General features: G+C 39.8%; 2 protein-coding genes across 5 annotated transcripts in view; one reads left to right on the top strand and one right to left on the bottom strand.

Moving 5' to 3' along the window:
- Positions 1-9,840, top strand: part of COL19A1 (collagen type XIX alpha 1 chain) — a 339,106-nt gene extending 329,266 nt beyond the window's left edge. For all 3 annotated transcript variants that reach the window (XM_048846009.2, XM_075126514.1, XM_048846010.2), the window contains one exon: positions 50-9,840. In XM_048846009.2, coding sequence (XP_048701966.2) covers positions 50-177 — 128 coding nt within the window. In that variant the 3' untranslated portion in view covers positions 178-9,840. The remainder of the gene's footprint in view (positions 1-49) is intronic.
- A 2,273-nt stretch (positions 9,841-12,113) lies between these two features.
- Positions 12,114-19,181, bottom strand: part of COL9A1 (collagen type IX alpha 1 chain) — a 101,429-nt gene continuing 94,361 nt past the window's right edge. For both annotated transcript variants that reach the window (XM_048846008.2, XM_048846007.2), the window contains 2 exons: positions 15,470-15,547; positions 12,114-13,213 (listed from right to left, as the gene is read on the bottom strand). In XM_048846008.2, the coding sequence (XP_048701965.1) occupies positions 13,029-13,213; positions 15,470-15,547 (263 nt within the window). In that variant the 3' untranslated portion in view covers positions 12,114-13,028. The remainder of the gene's footprint in view (positions 13,214-15,469; positions 15,548-19,181) is intronic.

Raw genomic sequence — 19,181 nt, forward strand, 5'->3', positions numbered from 1 at the left:
ATATGCACAGTGATGATGTCTATGCTAATTGCTATCTTTATTTTATCAGCCACTGGTGTGCCAGGCCCGCCAGGCACTCCAGGTTCCCAGGGGCCTCCAGGGCTGAGCGGAAGGTGCAACCCAGCAGATTGTTACTATCATGTATCTCAGGCTCGACAGCGTGTCAGTGGGAAATAAACAGCCCTCCAGAGACACTTTGGTTCATGTTTATACCTTATTTCTTTTTATGAATCAATTTAATCTTCATAATACTTAGTGCATTTTTGTCCATATGTATACTCTACAATATATAGACATTTTATAGAGCACTTAGATCGAGCCTTTTACTACATTAATTGCTGTGTCAGAGTTTTGAAATGATTTTGTGAGTTCATTCCATGTGTTATATTTTTTACTGTTTCTCTGGTTTAGAGAGGCAACAGGCCCAAATAGTTCTTATGAGCTTTTCTCTTCAAACAAAATTTATTTTCTTACAACTTGATGATCTTAAGACAGTACAGATTTTTCAGTCTTGTTAATACTGGTTTTATTCATCTTATCACAGACTGTATTACAGTTGTAGAGTTTTTAAATTCACACGTTCACAATGAAGTTTATCTTCTTAGGTAGCGTGCTGGGGAACTCTGTTCATACGAAATGTTACCATTCACTTCAGAAAGTCATGGCATAGGTTTCCACACCCAGCTGACCAATGCTTATGAAGCACACCCAGGACATTCAAGCTTGCTTGAATTGCTTCTGTGGAGCCAAAGGGGGAAATGTTATGATATCCTCTCTACCCTTGTGAACCATATTGCTGGATTTAGATTGTCTGGAAATTTATCCTATCTGGCCAATAAAGGCATTTTCTGTCACTGAATGATAATCCAGTTCAGAACTGGCTCATTCACTTAACTTCAGGTGCATAAATCCAAGATGGCCAGTTGCTGGGGTTTGGCTTTATTTTTAGCTTGGAACTAAATTAGTGATGGCACATCCTTCAACAAATAGTTATAATCATATAATATGTGGTCTCCTACTTGTCTACACTCAAATTGATCTGGTAGGCAGGCATACCAGGATATCGGTACAGGGACAGATTAGAATGCAAGAAAACTAGTTGGCTGGCACTAGATGGCTTGGAAACATGTGAAATTCACTTTGGAAAGGCATCATGGAGCATAACCGGATGCCGTTTACAAATGCTTTGTGTGACTCTTACCGTGGCAGATGCTATCACTAGAAAGCGAAATAGAATGAAGTGAAATGAATCCTACAGACATTTAAGAAGTGGACCATTTAGCAAATGGTCAACAACAATCAATAAAATGTTCAGTCTTGCAGGGCTAATGAAAAGAGGCTTTTTTCTCCCCAAGATACCCTCTGGATTATATGAAACAGATGAAGCCAGATCATCTGAATATTAGCCTCATTCATTCCCTGGGATAGATGTAGGGTTTGACAAGTTTTATAGTTTCATAGAGTTTAAGACCATCAGGGACCTTCAGATCATCTAATCTCACTTGAAACTATCATGCTAGAAAGTGAAAATGCTATTAGCAGAGCACAGATAGCTGTAATCAAGGACCACTAAGTAAATTGGTGGGGATGGTGGAAAACAAAGCTCTATCGTATCAGCGGTTTGTTAGTAGTTCTCTTGGATTCTGCTCAGCTAAGTGGTTATATACAGTATGAGCTACGGGAGACAATATTTCTTGATCCACAACTATCAGGGGATTGTTGCCAAATCTTGGACTTTCGGACTCCAAAGGAGACATCCAGAAGAATTTTTCTTTTTACTTTTGAATGCAAATTGGGCATTAGAGAAGCTGAAGTGTGGATGCCTTCAGGGAACCTACAGTGAAAATGAAATTTGGTTTGAATAGGATTCCTATCAAGTATATCTAGATTGAGACAGATTTTTAAAATGGGTTGCTTTGTTCAGATGCACCCATGACTGTATGGTTCAAATTCTCTTCTGGCATAATTCCGTTAAAGTCAGCAAATTTATACCAGCAGAGAAATTGGACGTATATGTTTTCAGTTTGCTTACATGAACTGCTGGTCAGGTATATTGCATGGGTATTTTTTTAAGTTGATTTATTTGTACTTCTCTAGTGATTCCAAATCTTATTTAAAATATTCAAAATATTTTTTTAACTTTAATTTTAAACTTCTCTTCCTGTGTTAATACCAAAAAAGGTATTAGAAAATGACATGATTAGAATCTTTATGAGCTTGTTCCCTTTCTAGAATGCTATACAGAACAGTGTATATAGATATATTACTTGGTGTTATCTGTATATTTTGGGCATTTACCTGACTGAACTACAACTCTGAAAGCTAGTAACTTATCTAGCCTGATTTTATAAATGTTAATTTACTTGAATTTTAAAAAGATTATTTTTTCATACACATTTGCAACAGGTGCTCTCTCTCCCCCCATTTTTGACTCATTATTAGAGTTTTTAAAATCTGTATTTGAACATTTTGAAGTTCTCCATCAGTAACTGTGTTGGTAATGATTAATTTATTTCACACTGTCTTTTTGGTTAATGATTTTTCATTTTCATATAGACCCAATTTAATTTCTCGTGAGAAAAAGGGCGCTTTGTAATATCAGATACCTGTATACCATTTCCAAGCTGCTGAGCCACATTCTGTGTTTGGATAGAATGGCGTCATTCTGGATTAACTCTGCTTTTATCCTGAGTTATTTCAGTTTTACACGATTAGAACTGAAAGCAGAATGTGGCCTGAAACATGCTTCTCATTTGGCAGGGTTTTATCTTTAAAATTTTTTTTTGCAGTTTCAGATGAATGTTTCCTTGATTTACACCTGTTTTGAGGATTTTGCTTTTCTTCTTCAATTTCATTTATATGTTTAAAAAACGTGTGCTACAGGAAATGTTGCCTAATACAAGAGGATTATCTTTTTGAGAGCTCGAGGTATTTTTCTGAACTAGGATTTTTTTAGCTGGAACTATATTTAGAATTGAAATATGATGAGAATTTTCTTGAAGTGGCTGGTATATTTGGAACTATTTTGATTTGCTTCAGGAAAGTAATAAAGCTGCTGTGGCTTAGTTAATGTCAAACCCTTTCAGAGTTATTCAGAGCCTGTGTTATATACCTCCTTTTGTCCACGTGGTGGTACTCAGGACACTTTTGTTAGTGCAAAGGATTGAACAGAGACTGAACTCTAAAAATGGAAGGCAAGAAACAGTGCAATGTAGATACATTACATCTTGTGCCATCTTTCCACTTTTATCCTTGAGCCTAATATATTTTTTCTAAAATGTACAGTTTGTTTTTAGACAACAGTGTTTGCAAAAAATACTGCCTTTATTGGATGAATATTTCCAGGTTATATGATATAGGTTTTGTTTGTGTTTTGTATATGCATATAATGCAGGAGACTATATAGTAACAAAACATGTCACTTCTAGACATCAATTTATTTCCAGCATAAGGGTATGCATCTTTAAGGGAGCAGTAAGTCTATTGGAGTATTAAGTAAATCTTAAGAGTAAGGTGCTTTTAAAAATCAAGTAGCATTGCAATCTACTTGTGATCTTTTACATTAATGTTTTTAATACATGGATATTTTGTATAAATAAATTGTACTTGGTAAAATAAGCACATAGGTTTCTGTAGCATAGTATTAGGATGGGTTTCTCTTGTTATCAATCCTCCCTTTGTGTTTTCTGATCATATGTATTATTGACAAATACACATGTTTACCTGATAGGTAAGGCTAAATGTGAAGTAATTTCTTAACTCACTGATAACCATTTCATAAAATATTTTAGTGCTTCTGATTGTCACGGTGGTGAGTTATTACTTTTCATGTCAGCCTGTGCCCAGCTTTATGGAATACAGCATCTGTTTCTTTTCTCTGGCCTTTTTATAGTATTTTATGTGTTGTCTGTAGTGTTACATAACAGTTGTATGAAGAAACATGATCTAGATGGTTTATATTATACACACATCTGTTTTTCAAATATACTGCAATGCCATCTAAGGTCTTTGAATTTTATCTATTTACTAAAATGACTGTTGCGATATAAAATTGTTATTGTTCAAATCTTAGAAATCAAAGATTAAAGTTGACATTAATTTTTACTGAATAATTTTTACTTCATATTCTGTATATATCAAGAAGCATAAATTTATCTCTGAAATGTGGCACGCAGGCCAAAACTAAAATAGATCCAGAAGTACATCATATCTAAATCCAGCTCCATCTACCATGTTTGGTATGGCTTATGAAGGCTTACAAATTTAACTGTGACTTTGTCTCAAAAATTTGTGGTTCAAGTGGAAAATCCAAGCTTTATAATACCATAAGAGAATGTGTATAACATATGGCATGCTAACAGAAATGTTATGTGTTAATAGACCAAAACAAAAGAATATAATCTACAAAGATTTTGAGACTTCTGTCTTAGAAAAGTGATACATTTAATTACATACTGAATTTTTCATTGTAAATATATTTTGTCTCAGTTCACTGTTTGAAGAATTTGATGATGCACTGTATTTTGTTGTTGTATTTACTTTTCAAATAACATTTAGCTGTCATTGAATTCATCACAGTACATGCATACTGACAAATAGAGCCCTGGAAATCTGCAGATATCCATGGACCATGTTTGTGGATCGTGAATCAGATGTGGATCCAAATTTTGTATCCACACAAGGCTCTAGTGATAAACATTATACATACCTCTTGGCCCCATTAATTTTTTTCCTCAGCATTTAAAGTTCAGTTCAGTGCATACATGTTAAGTGGATCACAAGATATCCTTCTCTGCCTTGTACCTTGCATGGTCATTTACATCTGTGTCAGATCCTACCAGATGAGAACAGTAATGGTTTATACCCATTTCGTAGATGTGACAATGACAACACAAGGTTCAGAGTCAGGTAGCCTTTCCCTTTCTTGTCTCTTAAAGCACAAAAGAGATCATTAAGGCCAGGTTCAGTGGAAGAACCATCGACCTAGCTACCACCTCTCAGGGAAACTGATTAACTTCAGCTACAGGAGAACCTCTCCCATTGCTGTAGTAAGTGTCTACACGGACGCGCTGCTGCAGCGCAGCTGTATCAGAGTAGCTGTGCTGCGGTAGCAGTTTAAGTGTAGACATAGCCTCAGCCACAAATGAGTAAATTTAAGTTTTGCTCTTCCCTATGGCCAGTATTTTCAAATGTAATTGCCTACAGTTGAATATCTGGGCTGAAATCATGGCTTCTTTGAAGTCAATGGGAGTTTAACTTCAGCGGAGCCAGGATTTCACTCCTAATCTGTGTATGGACACCTCAGTGGGGACTGATTTTTCAGAGGTTCCACGGACTTCCATCGTAGTTACAGGTAGATACTCAGCCCATCTGAAAATCAGATAATCTAGTTACTTGTCTACATATGGGTTAATATAGGTGCCTATTTTTAGATACCTGCATTTGAAAATTTTATATAAATGTCCAACTCTCCCATGAGGAAAAGAGCACAGGGGCTAGATGGAGTTTGAAAGGGCAGTTGGCAGCATTTTGACCAGTAATGATGATTTTCTTCTCAAGATAAAGTTAGCTGCCTCAGCAAGCTCACTGCACCTATTGTCTTTAAGGTTTTCAGTCTTTATCGATAATTTCACAGAAATGCAGATTACGGCAAGGTTTTCTTCTTACTATAACTATATTCAAATTAAAGAACTGAAAAATAAAGGATTATGACAAAATTAAAATGGGAGTGGAAAGGGCCTTGTAAAAGAAGAGAACTGATGTACATCTTGTCTCTCTTCCGTCTCTTTGTTGCCTGTGACACTGTAACAGAGAACACAGTGACCTTATTTTAAGCAACAGATTAGAGAAAGGAAGCAAAGTACTCATGGCCAGTTAATAATACCAAATCCAGTGGCATCCATCATCTCCTTGACATATCCAGTCATCAGGTCAAGGTTTCACGCAATTACTCCAGCAATTAAAAACATATTTGTATGAGTGTAATATTTTCTTGTACCATGTAGCATAACTACTAGCTGCTACTAGGAAAAATTCATAATGTCTATCAAACCAAGACACAGAGTCCATTGGTCCAAAAGGACTTAAGCACCTAAACTGCCACTTTAGGTACCTAAATCCCAGAATCAGGGCCTTCCTCCTTTTCCCCTCCCCACACCTATCTTCTTGCAAAAATGGCATAGGCACCTAACCTCAAGAGAGGTTTTGCAGCTGAGAATCCCAAGCAGAGGGAGGTACCTCCCTCCAGCCCAGAGTTAGGCTGAGGGGCAGGGCTTAGAACACACACCTCTTCTTTACATCTCCTATTAGGTAACTTTGGTGAGCAGCCACGTAGCACACTGGTTTTTTTGAATGCCATTCTGAGGCTCCTGGCTCTCCCCGTCCATTCTGCACGGAGGCTTTTTGAATCCCAGTGATTTTTTAGCTATAATGAAGCTGAGCATTACCATACTTACATTTTTTGTAGCCCATGGTTTCTCGCTCCGTCTCTTTCTTCCTGACAAAGTAGTCTTGTTTCATCTAGTGCCTTTTTCCTCAGAGGGAGCTCTAGAGTGGTGGCAGAAAGCCAGATTCCACTCTTTTACATCCATGCAACCTCAGATCCAAGAAATGAAATATTTGCAGCACTCAAAATCTCTACTCTATAGTAACCCAACTGTCCAGACCAACAATAAACCATGACTAAAAATAAAGCATCTGTAATCAACTGTTAGAATCATAGAACAATAGGATTAGAAGGGACCGCAGGGTCATCTAGTCTAACCCTCTGCCAAGATGAAGGATTTGTTATATCTAAACCATCCAAGACAGATGGCTATCCAGCCTCCTTTTGTAAGCATCCAGTGAAGAAGCTTCCACAACCTCCCTAGGCCGTCTGTTTCATTGTCCTACTGTTCTTACAGTTGGGAAGTTTTTCCTGAGATTTAATCTAAATCTGCCATGCTGTAGTTTAAACCCATTTCCTCTAGTCCTGCCCTCTGTGGCAAAAGAGAACAACTTTTCTCCCTCTTTTTTATGGCAACCTTTCAAGTATTTGAAGACCGGTATCATGCCCTCCCACCCCCATTTAGCTCCTCTTTTCCAAGCTAAACATACCCAGTTCCTTCAGCCTTTGCTCATATGACTTGGATTTCATCCCTTTGATCATCTTTGTCACTCACCTCTGGATCCTTCCCAGTTTCTCCACATTGTTTCAGTACATTGGTGACCAAAACTGGATGCAGTGCTCCAGCTGAGGCCCAACCAACACCAAGTAAAGCGCTATTATCACCTCCTCTGACTTGCATGCTATGTCTCTGTTAATGCGACATAAAATTGCATTTGCTTCTTTTTGCAACAGCGTCGCATTGCTGAGGCTCTGTCTACACTATGACTTATGTCAGTATAACTTTGTTGCTCAGGGATGTGAGAAAAAATCCCCCTGAGTGACATAAATTACACTGACATAAGTGCTGGTTTGGACAGCGCTATGCTGGCGGGAGCACTTTTCCCATCAACATGGCTACCGCTGCTCATTGGGGGTGGATTAATTAAGTCAATGGGAGAGCTCTTTCCCGTCGTCTTAGAGCTACTACACTAGACAGCTGAGAATGGTGCAGTTGCATTGATACAGCTGCACTGCTATAAGCTCTCTAGTATAGACATAGCCTGACTTGTATTGAGGTTGTGATTCACCACAACTCTCAGATCGTTCTCCGCAGTGCTGCTGCCAAGCCAGTTATCCCCCATTCTGTATTTGTGCATTTGGTTTTTCTTCCCTAAATGTAGCACCTTACATTTGTCATTTTGTTGGCTATAGCCCAGCTCTCCAATTTATCAAGATTCCTCTGAATTTTTGCTCTATCCTCCAAAGCATTGTCAAACCCCCTCCCCAGCTTTGTGTCATCTGCAAATTTAATCAAAAAGCTATCTATTCCTACATTCAGGTCATTAATAAAGATGTTAAACAACATAAGACCCAGAACCTATCCCTGTGGAACCCCACTTGAGACCTCCCTCCAATCTGACCCCTTTCCATTAATAGTTACTCGTTGTTTAGCCAATATATGTATCCACTTAATGGTAGTTCCACCAAGCCCATATTTCTCCAGCTTACTTATCAGAATGTCATGTGGGACTGTGTCAAAAGCCTTGCTGAACTCCAGGTATAATTGCAATTCTTAAATAGCAATGAAAAAAATGCATGTAAATCATTCACACTGAATGTCTTTTAGATAAGTATTTGAAAAGGGAATGACTGGGAGCACCTGTGCCCAACATCAAGTGCCTCCTGCCCTGAGAGTGGAGAACCACTGATGCCTCTTGGTGCAATTGCACATGCTGCAGTTCTTTGGCTGATAGCCTAATAAGTGATACATCAGACTAGACATATTAATTGAATCCTGATCTGAGTGTGATGAGTTGATTAATCATAAGCAGGTATTACATTTGTATTTAACAGGAAGCAATATTTTGCTGCTGTTTCACATGTTGATAAGGCCTCAGCTGGAGCATTGCGTCCAGTTCTGGGTGCCACATTTCAGGAAAGATGTGGACAAATTGGAGAAAGTCCAGAGAAGGGCAACAAAAATTAGTAAAGGTCTAGAAAACATGACCTATGAGGGAAGATTGAAAAAAACTGAGTTTGCTTAGTCTTAGGAAAGAGAAGACTTAGAGGGGACATGATAACAGTTTTCAAGTACGTAAAAGATTGTTACAAGGAGGAGGGAGAAAAATTGTTCTTCTTAACCTCTGAGGATAGGATAAGAAGCAATGGGCTTAAACTTCAGCAAGGGAGGTTTAGGTTGGACATTAGGTAAAACTTCCTGTCAGGGCGGTTAAGCCTGGAATAAATTGCCTAGGGAGGTTGTGGAATCTCCATCATTGGAGGTTTTAAGAGCCGGTTAGATGACACCTGTCAGGAATGGTCTAGTTACTACTTAGTCCTGCCTTGACTGCAGGGGACTGGACTAGATGACCTATTGAGGTCCCTTCCAGTCCTACACTTCTGTGATTCTATGATTCTATGCTTCACCTGGAGTGCAGTAGAGCTAATTGTGCTATTTCTCATTATGCAATCAGATTATAGAAATTAATCATACCCCTGATTAGTGACTCCCATTAGACTTAACTCACTGTTGTGTCAGAGATTTGGAATGAAAATCAAAGGTAGTTGATGCCAGCACTTCTTCAGCTCTTTTCTTGTTAAGTGTCAATGAGCTTCTATTTGTTTTGGGCAATGTCCACATTATAGACTCTGCTTAACAGTACCCATGTCACTTCTTCTTTTCTTTGTTTCCTTGTTCTTTCTTGATATTTCCACTTGGATTTTTATATACATATAGATTACATATGGTTGTCATCCATATATATTGTGACCAGTGAGACCTCAGTCCATGTTGCATATACTTGACTATTCATGGGACTGAGGATTTACTGGTCAGTTTTATTTTGCTTTTTAAACTAGAAATTCATTTTCCAGTTCAGCTCCAAAGTAGAAATTCTGCTGCAAAATCATAAGTTATCCACTTAACTGAAGTTTGCATTGAATTGAACCCAGGATGTCAAATGTGTTTATTGTAATAGTTCTATTTTATTTATTTATTTTATATATGTGGTTAAGTTTTCTACCTTACATCGGTCATTTCTATTGTGGAATTTTTAGCATTTTAAGATGGTAATAATTTTTTTTAAAGCAGTTGGATGTTTTTTGTCTTTAAAATGTTTCTTTTTCTTCCACTTCTTCCTGATGTTACTATATTACATTTGGAGATATAGTTTTCAGTCTGTTATCAGGTTTTTCTGTCCTTGTAACAGTTTTACACATTTTATTACATTGATATAGTCCAAATAAAAGTTTGTTGGTGAAACTATAACATTGTATTCATCTTCTATTGAATTCACTGTGGTCCCTGTTCTTTGAAGAGCTAAGCAATCACAGGAAATTGAAAGTACTCAGCACCTCTCAGGATTGCACCTTCCTCTTAAACTAGTTGGGGTTTTTCAATAAAAGTCGATTTATCTGTGGAAAACACCAGCCAACTTCTACTTACTAATTAACCATCCTTTGTGGGTGAACAAATTAATTGCCTTACATAAAAGTGCTGAGCTGTATTTCCAAAGAATCAAACTCCCTGGGGCAGATCCTGCATTGTTGACTTCACAGGAGTATTAGAGTAGAGGACATTAGCTGAGAGGCAATGTGGTGTAGTGGACAGAGCACTTGGCTGTGATGCTGGAAACCTGGCTTCTATGCTCGGCTCTATCAGCATCCTGCTGTGACCTTGGGCAATTTCCTTTGTCTATCTTGGCCATTTAGACTGTAAGCATTTGGGGGTGGGTACACTCCTACTATCAGTGTGTATACAGTGTCTCAGCCCGGGTACTGGTTGGGGAATCTAGGCCATACCATAATACTAGTAATAATTATTTCTGCGGCACCTTAATTTATTGTTAAGGTTGAGTTGTTTTGTTCTTAAAGCAAGGATTCAACCTTTTAGTTATGTAGTATGACAAATACAGTGTATTCTCTCCAAAGATACATTTACTGAGTACTGAATGAATTTTACTGAATATTTACAAGTAAATCTCTCAGAATAATTTTTTAAATGGATCCTTTAAGAAACTCAGCATTCAATGTCAGACCATTTTGTCCCAAAAGCTCACAGTTAGGCCACTATCTGACTACACAAGAGTGGCAGATACATGAAGCTTGAATACATTTTGTGCAATGGGTCATTTTTAAAAAAAAAAATAGGATTAATTGGCTTTTTCCCATTATTTATCATAACTTGAAGTTTCTCCTTCAGCAGAGGCTGAAGAAGTCTCTTTCAGAGCATCTCAAAACGGCTGCTCTCTCCCGTTGTTCTCAATGGCACTAAGGCCGCTGGCTGCCCCTAGCAAAGATGGCTGCTGCAGGAGAATGGAGCGGGATGCAGGAGGCAGGTACTGTTGGGGAAAGGTGTTATGGCAATTTCACAGTTAACTCCTCCTCCTCCTTTAAGGTCTTAACATCTTTTAAAATGTATTTCAAAATTTGCCAGGGGACAGCCAGCTGAACCTCCCATTGTTACTTATACATCCTTACAGATTCCCTATCCTGATCCAGTCTAACTGTTGGAATTTATAGGAATAGGTGGTCCACAGCAGACATGTTCGTAAGGGCCACCACACACACGCGCACAGCACAGGCTGCGGACCTGCTTGGGGCCATGAACCAATTTTGTGTACTTTTCTTCTTTTGTCCTTATTGTCTTCCCAAAGGTACATCCTGTAACTGCCTTATTGCTGTTGTAACACAAAGATCTATTGCAACAGCCACCAAAACTAGAGAGTTCCTCTCCTCCTATTGTGATCTGCTTCAACCACTGCAGTGGTAATATTTCCATAGTTAGACAATACATTTCAACTTAAGCATGTGCTTCAGTGCTTTGCTGGATCTGCCACCACATCCTCTGGGTATGTGCCTGAAACAAGAAGTAACTGACTTTTTTGGAGGTGGGAAGGTGCTCTGGTTGCCATTGTTCTGGTAGGTATTAATTTCATTACTGCCCTCAGAGGAATTACTCAGAAATATGTTGAGCTTTAATGTACAGTCCCATCAAGTGAAAGTGTTTCAAGTACATTTTATTTCAGGATTCCCCTCCTCTCCTCCCCGCCACACACACTGATCTTGTTTGCATTTTCTGGGCAAAACCCTTACAACTTAGTTGACTGATTCCCCCGCCCCCCCCCCCCAATCATTTTTATTTCCTGTCACAAAAATGTGAAGAATTTTAAGCATAAGCAAAAAAAGTGAAGAACTGGAAGACATTAATATCTGTGGCACTTGTACCCAGGTGTAGATTTTAAAATTATTTGGAAACTAATGGCAACAGGGGAAAAAAGCATTAAATCAGGACAGTTTTATTTCTGTCTCAAGAGAGGAAATGTTAGAGAAGTTCTATATTCCAAAACACACACACTTTAATTTACACACTAGAGAGAAACAAAAATATCCACATTGCACATTTTTCTCTAACAATGGCGTTGTAATAGAAAAGGGAAACAGGGATGTCTCTATGGGATAGACTCTACCTGAACTATTTCTTTTAATTGTCGTGTATATGACCATTCATACAAAAACATGCAAGGGGTTAAGAAATATGATTTATTTCTTCCTTTTGTACAACCAGAGATGTCACTTTAGACTTTTAAAATAAATAATCTCAAACTCATTTATTTCTGGCTATTAAAATTCCCTTCACAGTGGCTTCTTGCCTTCTTAGTTTGATTTCACGTAGAAGGACCTGAGAAGGAGCAGGCTTCATATAAAAGTGGGGACTCAACACAAATTGGAGGCAAAAATGAAAACCGGCATTATGTATAAAGGTTGTTGTACATGACGTATTCATGATAACCCAGTGATCACACATTTACAGAGATTTACAGCATACAAAGTAGTCAGTGTGGCATGTTTTTACAGGAAGGGTCTGGCAGCCATGTTTGTACAATTTAAATCACAGTGATTGGAGATAGAGACTTAGTATACATTGTACAACACATACACATGGTGAAATGAATGTAGCTGAGATGATCTGATTAGTTCAGTTCAGCTCCATGGAATTTATTTTACAAGTGTATCAAAAAAAGTAACAGCTACAACTGAGATAAACAAACCATTCTGTCTTTTTTATTTAGTTGATGCCCTAAGACACGGTACATCACTGTACATCACATGGGAGGAAAAGGGAGAGGGGAAAGAAGTGACTGGGAAAGGGCTTTATTTATTTTAAAAATAAATTGGTTTAAGACAACTGCCTTGTTATCTCCAAGGGGAAGAGAGAGCCAAAGGGTCTTGCCTGTGTAGTTTTGTAAGCACCATCATTCTAAATTTGGTTGCCTTTTTGTAAGAACATACAAACAATGTGTTTAAAGTATGTCCTATTGAAGCCTTGGATGCTAGGTTTCTCCGTCTCGTTTGGTAGGTTTTTCCTCCATTTTTTTTATTGTCAGCTGTACGTGCAGAGAATAAACTGATACTAATGTTTCACAGCACTTGCATTGCACTTTCATGGCCCTTTCACGTTCTTACCAGCTCTCTGTCCAGCTTGCACTGTGCAAGATGATGGCTCACAATATCCCGGAGGACCAGCAGGACCTGGAGGACCAGGTACCCCAGGCTGACCAGCCACTCCTGGTGGGCCTCGTTCACCATCATGGCCTTCCCTTCCATAACTGGGTTTGCCGGGTTCACCTGGAAGAATGGACATATATGTAAACAGACGCACTACATGGCAGGTATAAAATGTGGATCATTGTTTTATTTAAAGTTTGGTTTTGTTCTTAAGTGACTGTGAAAATGGCTTTCCATGTTTACTGTCTGTGAGTTCTATATAAAATGTGTTCCCTTTACACATTAAGAGATGTTTCTCTATCAGCCATCCCTCCAAACTCAACCTGAGCTTGGCTGGGTTCTCACGTATTACAAGCAATAAAGTTTCTATAGGACAAATTCTCCCCACAGTTACCTCTGTCCAGCTCCACTGCCATCAACAGCGTTGCAGTGTTAATGATTAGAACCTAGTGAACAATTCTGTTGATTATGCACAAGAAGGAGAGAATCCAGGCTATTAACTCAATACAGCTAACAGGAATAAAAAGCACTACAAAAATATTGTGTCCTTTAGTCAGATGTGACTCCCAGTACACAGGGTGCAGATGTGTTGAGTAGCAAGATGCATTTTTATGTATTTCTCCTTAAATTGTCAATGGATTGATGAAATAATAAGCAATTTCTGTAAGTTTCTTCCAGTGGTACATTTATATTATATAAACTGAGGTTTTCAGACATCCAAAACATCTGTGTTTGCTAATAAGTGAAATTATTATCCTTGTTACACAGAGAAGGACATTCATTAGCTTCTATCCATATATATACAGTAACTCCTCGCTTAACGTTGTAGTTATGGTCCTGAAAAATGTGACTTTAAGTGAAATAATGTTAAGCGAATCCAATTTCCCCATAAGAATTAATGTAAATAGGGGGGTTTAGGTTCCGGGGAATTTTTTTTCACCAGACAAAAGACTACATATATACACACACACACACACACACACACACACACACAGAGTATAAGTTTTAAACAAACAATTTAATACTGTACACAGCAATGATGATTGTGAAGCCTGATTGAGGTGGTGAAGTCAGAGGGTGGATGAGGGTGGGATATTTCCCAGGGAATGCCTTGCTGCTAAATGATGAACTAGAGCAGCTGAGCCCTCAAGGGTTAACACATTGTTGTTAATGTAGCCTCACACTCTACAAGGCAGCACAAAGGGAGGGAGGGGAGACAGCGTGGCAGAGAGAGACAGAGACTCACACCGTGTGTGTGCGAGAGAGATGTGCATTGCTGACCCCACTCTGAGTACACTGCCTTTTTAAGTAGATCACCATTTGAGACAGCAGCTTCTGCCAGCAAGCTCCCTCTGTCCTGAGCCCTGTTGTGTCCCCCACTTGCTCTGTGGAGATGGGGTAAGTGGGGTGCAGGACCAAGGGGGAGGGGGACACCCTGACATTAGCCCCCATCTTCTCTCCCGCCCCCTCCCCCCCAGCAAGCAGGAGGCTTGGGGGGCAGCTCCAAGGCAGAGGGCAGGAGCAGCACATGGCAGGGACAGCCGAAGTGCAGGCAATTAATAGACTGCTGGGCGGCTGCCACACAGGGAACTTAGGGGAGTGATAGGGAGGCTGCCAGCCCACCCTGGTTCCAAGCCCCCACCAGCTAGCTGCAATGGGCTGCTCTTCCTGCAAGCAGTGGACAAAGCAGACAGCTGCCAAACAATGTTATAAGGGAGCGTTGCACAACTTTAAATGAGCATGTTCCCTAATTGATCAGCAACATAACAACGAAACAACGTTAACTGGGACGACTTTAAGTGAGGAGTTACTGCACTCAGAAATGTGTGGGAGTCAGAACTCCTTATATTGAAAATGAATCTTCATTTAACCACTAGAGGGCAGTTGTGTTACATTTATGAGCATAAATCTGGGTTCTGGAATTCTGTGACACAACATGGCAATTAATGACCACAAAAGTAAAGAAGAATTGTAATTTGAAGGCCCAGAATTGTAAACGGAGGCTTTGAGGACTCCACTGTTGCTGATGGGTAGGATTCTTTCATTTTTTGTGATTGTCATTATGGGAATTGCATATCTGACATTTTTTGATTTACACACACTGGTCCCAATCCTGATGCCTTTGAAACCAATGGGAGTTTTGTCATTGACTTCAATGGTAACAGGATAAGGCCCAGGCCCATTTCTCTTACTATGATGATAATTCTTGTTCATAACAGTGTAACTGTTTCTATACAATATAAAAATACAGACATACAGCTGATTCCTTAACAAATGCCTACACTTGAATTTTTTCAAAATAATAATGTCAGTTCCTCCCCACCTTCCCCCCTTATATATTCCTCTTATCACCTCCATACACCCTTGAATATTTACCTGGAAGACCTGTTGTTCCAGGTAAGCCTTTGGGTCCTCTGCCTGGAAATCCTCTCTCCCCCTTTTCACCAGCTTCACCTGAGGTAAATTAGTGAAATGTCATTCACAGTCTGTGCAAAGCAGTTTTTTCTACCTCAAGGCGTTTAACTATCAGGACAACTGACTCTTTGAGAAGGGGAGTTTTGCAGAGGACTCACTTGGTGAGGTGCAGCGCAAGCATGTCTGAGTGGTGGCCTGACTTACATTCTTTGCAACTTCTGCTGGTAAAAGAGAAAAGCTTCCAAGCTACACAGAGCTCTTCTTCAGGTCTGTGTAGCTCGAAAGCTTGTCCCTCTCATCCAGAGTTGCTGGTCCAATAAAATATATTACCTCACCCAACTCATCTAATATCCTGAGACCAGCTTGACTACAGCAACACTGCAAACAACAGTGAATTATATTCCTGTAAAAATTCAAAGTGGATTGAGCATATTACTATCCATAACGGTTACACTCAAGGGCAGACACATTAAAAAAAACATTTTCCCTACGCTGACAATTGGGTTATACTATGTTTCATATAGTGCCACCCAATATAACTTGAGAGACTCTAGTCAAAACCAAAACATGAAGGACAAAACAGGCAAGCAATTCTGGGGGAAAGGCTGAAGTAGCTGGTGTAGGGGCCTTATTAGGTTACATGAGCTGGGCTACAAAGTACAATTGTTCTCAGGTGCTGAGTCCTGAGTTGGTTTGTGCATGGCTGCTTTGGATCTCATGGCTCCACATCCTAGGGCAGGAGAAAAAGAAGCCCATTCTTATTAGAATGTTCTCTGACATCCAGACTGGGTGTTAGGCACCTGAAAGAATAAGGGATTTAGAAAAGGAGGAGTTTCTTCTCTTGACATCGAAAGTACAGTCATGGTGCAGTAGACATTAGGATTAGATACTGTAGAAAAGAAAGAAGGTCAATTAGATTTTCCTTTAGTAGAGTCACAGCCTTCCTTCAAAATCTGTTTCATACACTGCTTTGAACAAAGAAGAGGGAGAATTCCCTTAAAAAACAGTGGGAGCAGGGGTGGGCTGCTATGGCGCACCAGTAAGAAGCCAGTACCAGCCCATAAGTAGCCCACATTAAATTGCTGCCATGGCAGCGCTTTAATGTTGCTGCCCCTTCCCCCTCCTTCCATCGGTGGCCCTGCTGGTAGGGTCTCTGCCGCCAATGGTGGGCAGGAAGGGGCAACAACGTTAAAGCACAGCCGTCAAGTGGGGGGTGGAAGGGCAAAAGGGCAGCTGCCCTGGGGTGGCAATTTAAAAGGGCCCAGGGCTCCCAGCCACCGCTGCCACTCCTGCAGCAACAGCCAGAGCCCGGGTCCTTTTAAATTGCCACTGGAGCCCTGGGTGGCAGGGGCCAGGCAGTGCAGATGGGCTGGCTAGGGGATGCTGACCCCTCCAGTTCCACCCTTTCTGGGAGCCAGAGCCAGCCCCCGTACCGGTAAGAATTTATGATTACTTTCACCTTTGATTGGGAGCTTTTAAAATCTTTGCTACTTTGGCCATCTGGATTAAATACTGTCCACCCCATATAGAGTCTTTGTAGATTCTTTCATCCTCTTTTGAAGAGACCTATGCAGTCCCTTGGCATTCTGCAGCTGGTAGAAAGTTCGTAGTTTAGCCCTTGAAGTATAAATCTAATAATGTTTGAGAAAGTTTAGAATAAAAACTACAGTGGTTTCTTTTCTTTTCATGGTCCTAACTCCCTACAGCCCATATGGTGAGTTTGACTGAATAGCCAATTATCACTTAGTTAGAAAGGACAAAGCAGAAACTTCTTGGGAAGTCACTTGAGCTGATGCTGTTGAGATAGCACACGTTTGAGGATGCACTGAGGATGGTGAATGTGTGCTACAGGAGGAAGTTGCTATCTCTAAATTTCAGAGAAGATTGCAGCTGCCCAGGCCACTTGGAGATTAACCCTGTCCTGGTAATTACAGCAGCAGGGAGCCTCGATGTCATGTAACCTATATATATTTTAGTACTCCTAACGACTGCAAATTTTGGAATAGTGTTTACTTCCAGTTATAGACACACGCCTCTGCTCTTTGCACTAAACTCCTGAGTGTATCATTTTCAGCTGCACCCTCTGATAATTTTCTTCCAGTTTTCTTTCTGACCCGCTTAAATGTGGCTTTCTACTGAATTTCCCTTTGTGGCTTCCTTCATTCCACCAAAGTTGCTCTCACTAAAGACCTCCTCCTTCAGACCCAATCTTCTTAACCCTTGACATAGCTGATCACTCCTCACACACTCTCCTTGCAGATTTCCATTGCATTGTGCTCTTGCCTTTCTGACTATTCTTTTAGCGTGCTCTTCTATGGCTCCATAATACTTGGTGACCCTGCTTGAACCTCATTTCTTTTCTCTGGGTGACCTCTTCCAATCCCATGGGTTCACCTCTCTGCAAATAACTCCCAACTATACCTTCCCCGTCCTCACTTTTCCCCCTGCATTCAGAACCGCATCTTTGTTTGTTTCTATAACCTTTCGGTCACCACTGTGCATTCAGATGGTAACACTGATTCTCAGAGCAGGGACCTGTTATTTGTTTGGCACAGTCTGCCTGCTGCAGAACACCATGTACTCTTTTGGCATTTATTAATAAAATAGTGCTAGAAGGCAGGGATTATCACGTTCAGAGCCATACTGTGTATTTAGTTCAGATCAACAGCAGCATGTAATTCTTCTGCAGAATTGTTTTTTCCTTGATAGCAGTTAAAAACTCTTTCCATCTTCCAAAGCCAAACTAGCAAGATCAGAAGCACCTAGTATTTATCTGTGTTTCTAAGGCACTGATCACCTTCGTATCTAGGTGCCAAAGTAGAAATGTCTCAGATAGCTCCCCTAAACAAACAACATCAAAATGCTCCTGCAATTCCAGTTGTTTAGGTTTCACTGAAGCCTCTGCAGCAGCTTTCCCTGCACTTATCTCACTTTCCTACCCTCGTTCTCTTGCATTCAAGAGTGGGGAAATATTACCTGACCATTACGTGCAAAGAAACCTTTCTGTAAGGTTTCAATTACTGACAAATGTACACCATTTCAAGTGATGGCTGTTTTAACAGCCTAAAAAACACTCTTTGCTACAAAAACTCTTGCATGGGATAGGACATATACTATCACTGATGTATTTAGAGGGTAACATGGAAGCATGGTGTTATGGGAAGTTGCTTTTTCTAGTTGCTGTTTTTCATTTATTGTTTGTGCTTAAACTTTTCTTTCTTGTATTTTCTTTCTTGTATTTTATCATTACATTTTTGTACAGGTAAGAGTGTTCAGCATGTGAACCTTTGTGCCTCTTTTTTTTTTTCTGCTTTGTATGAAGAAAATGTGGGTGAGACTATATTATATATTCATAGATTCCTAGGCCAGAAGGGACCATTGTGATCATCTTGTCTGACCTCCTACATAACACAGGCCATAGAATTTCCTGAAAATAATTCCTTGCGCAATTCCTACATTAATGTAGCTGCAGCTCTCTAGCACCACTGTAATTAAAGTTTGTGTTTTCCTTGTATACTGTACCTCTCATCAGCGTTTTATATGATTTTGCTTTTGACAACAACTAACACTCCAATCCTGTTGCCCAGAGGGTTTTGCAAGGGAACAGAATTTTTAAAAGGACACTGTTGCTGCCCTTATTCAAGAATGAGAAGGGAAAAAAAAACACTGCTGG

Source organism: Caretta caretta, chromosome 3 (genome assembly GCF_965140235.1).
Source record: "Caretta caretta isolate rCarCar2 chromosome 3, rCarCar1.hap1, whole genome shotgun sequence".
Taxonomy (NCBI): Eukaryota; Metazoa; Chordata; order Testudines; family Cheloniidae; genus Caretta; species Caretta caretta.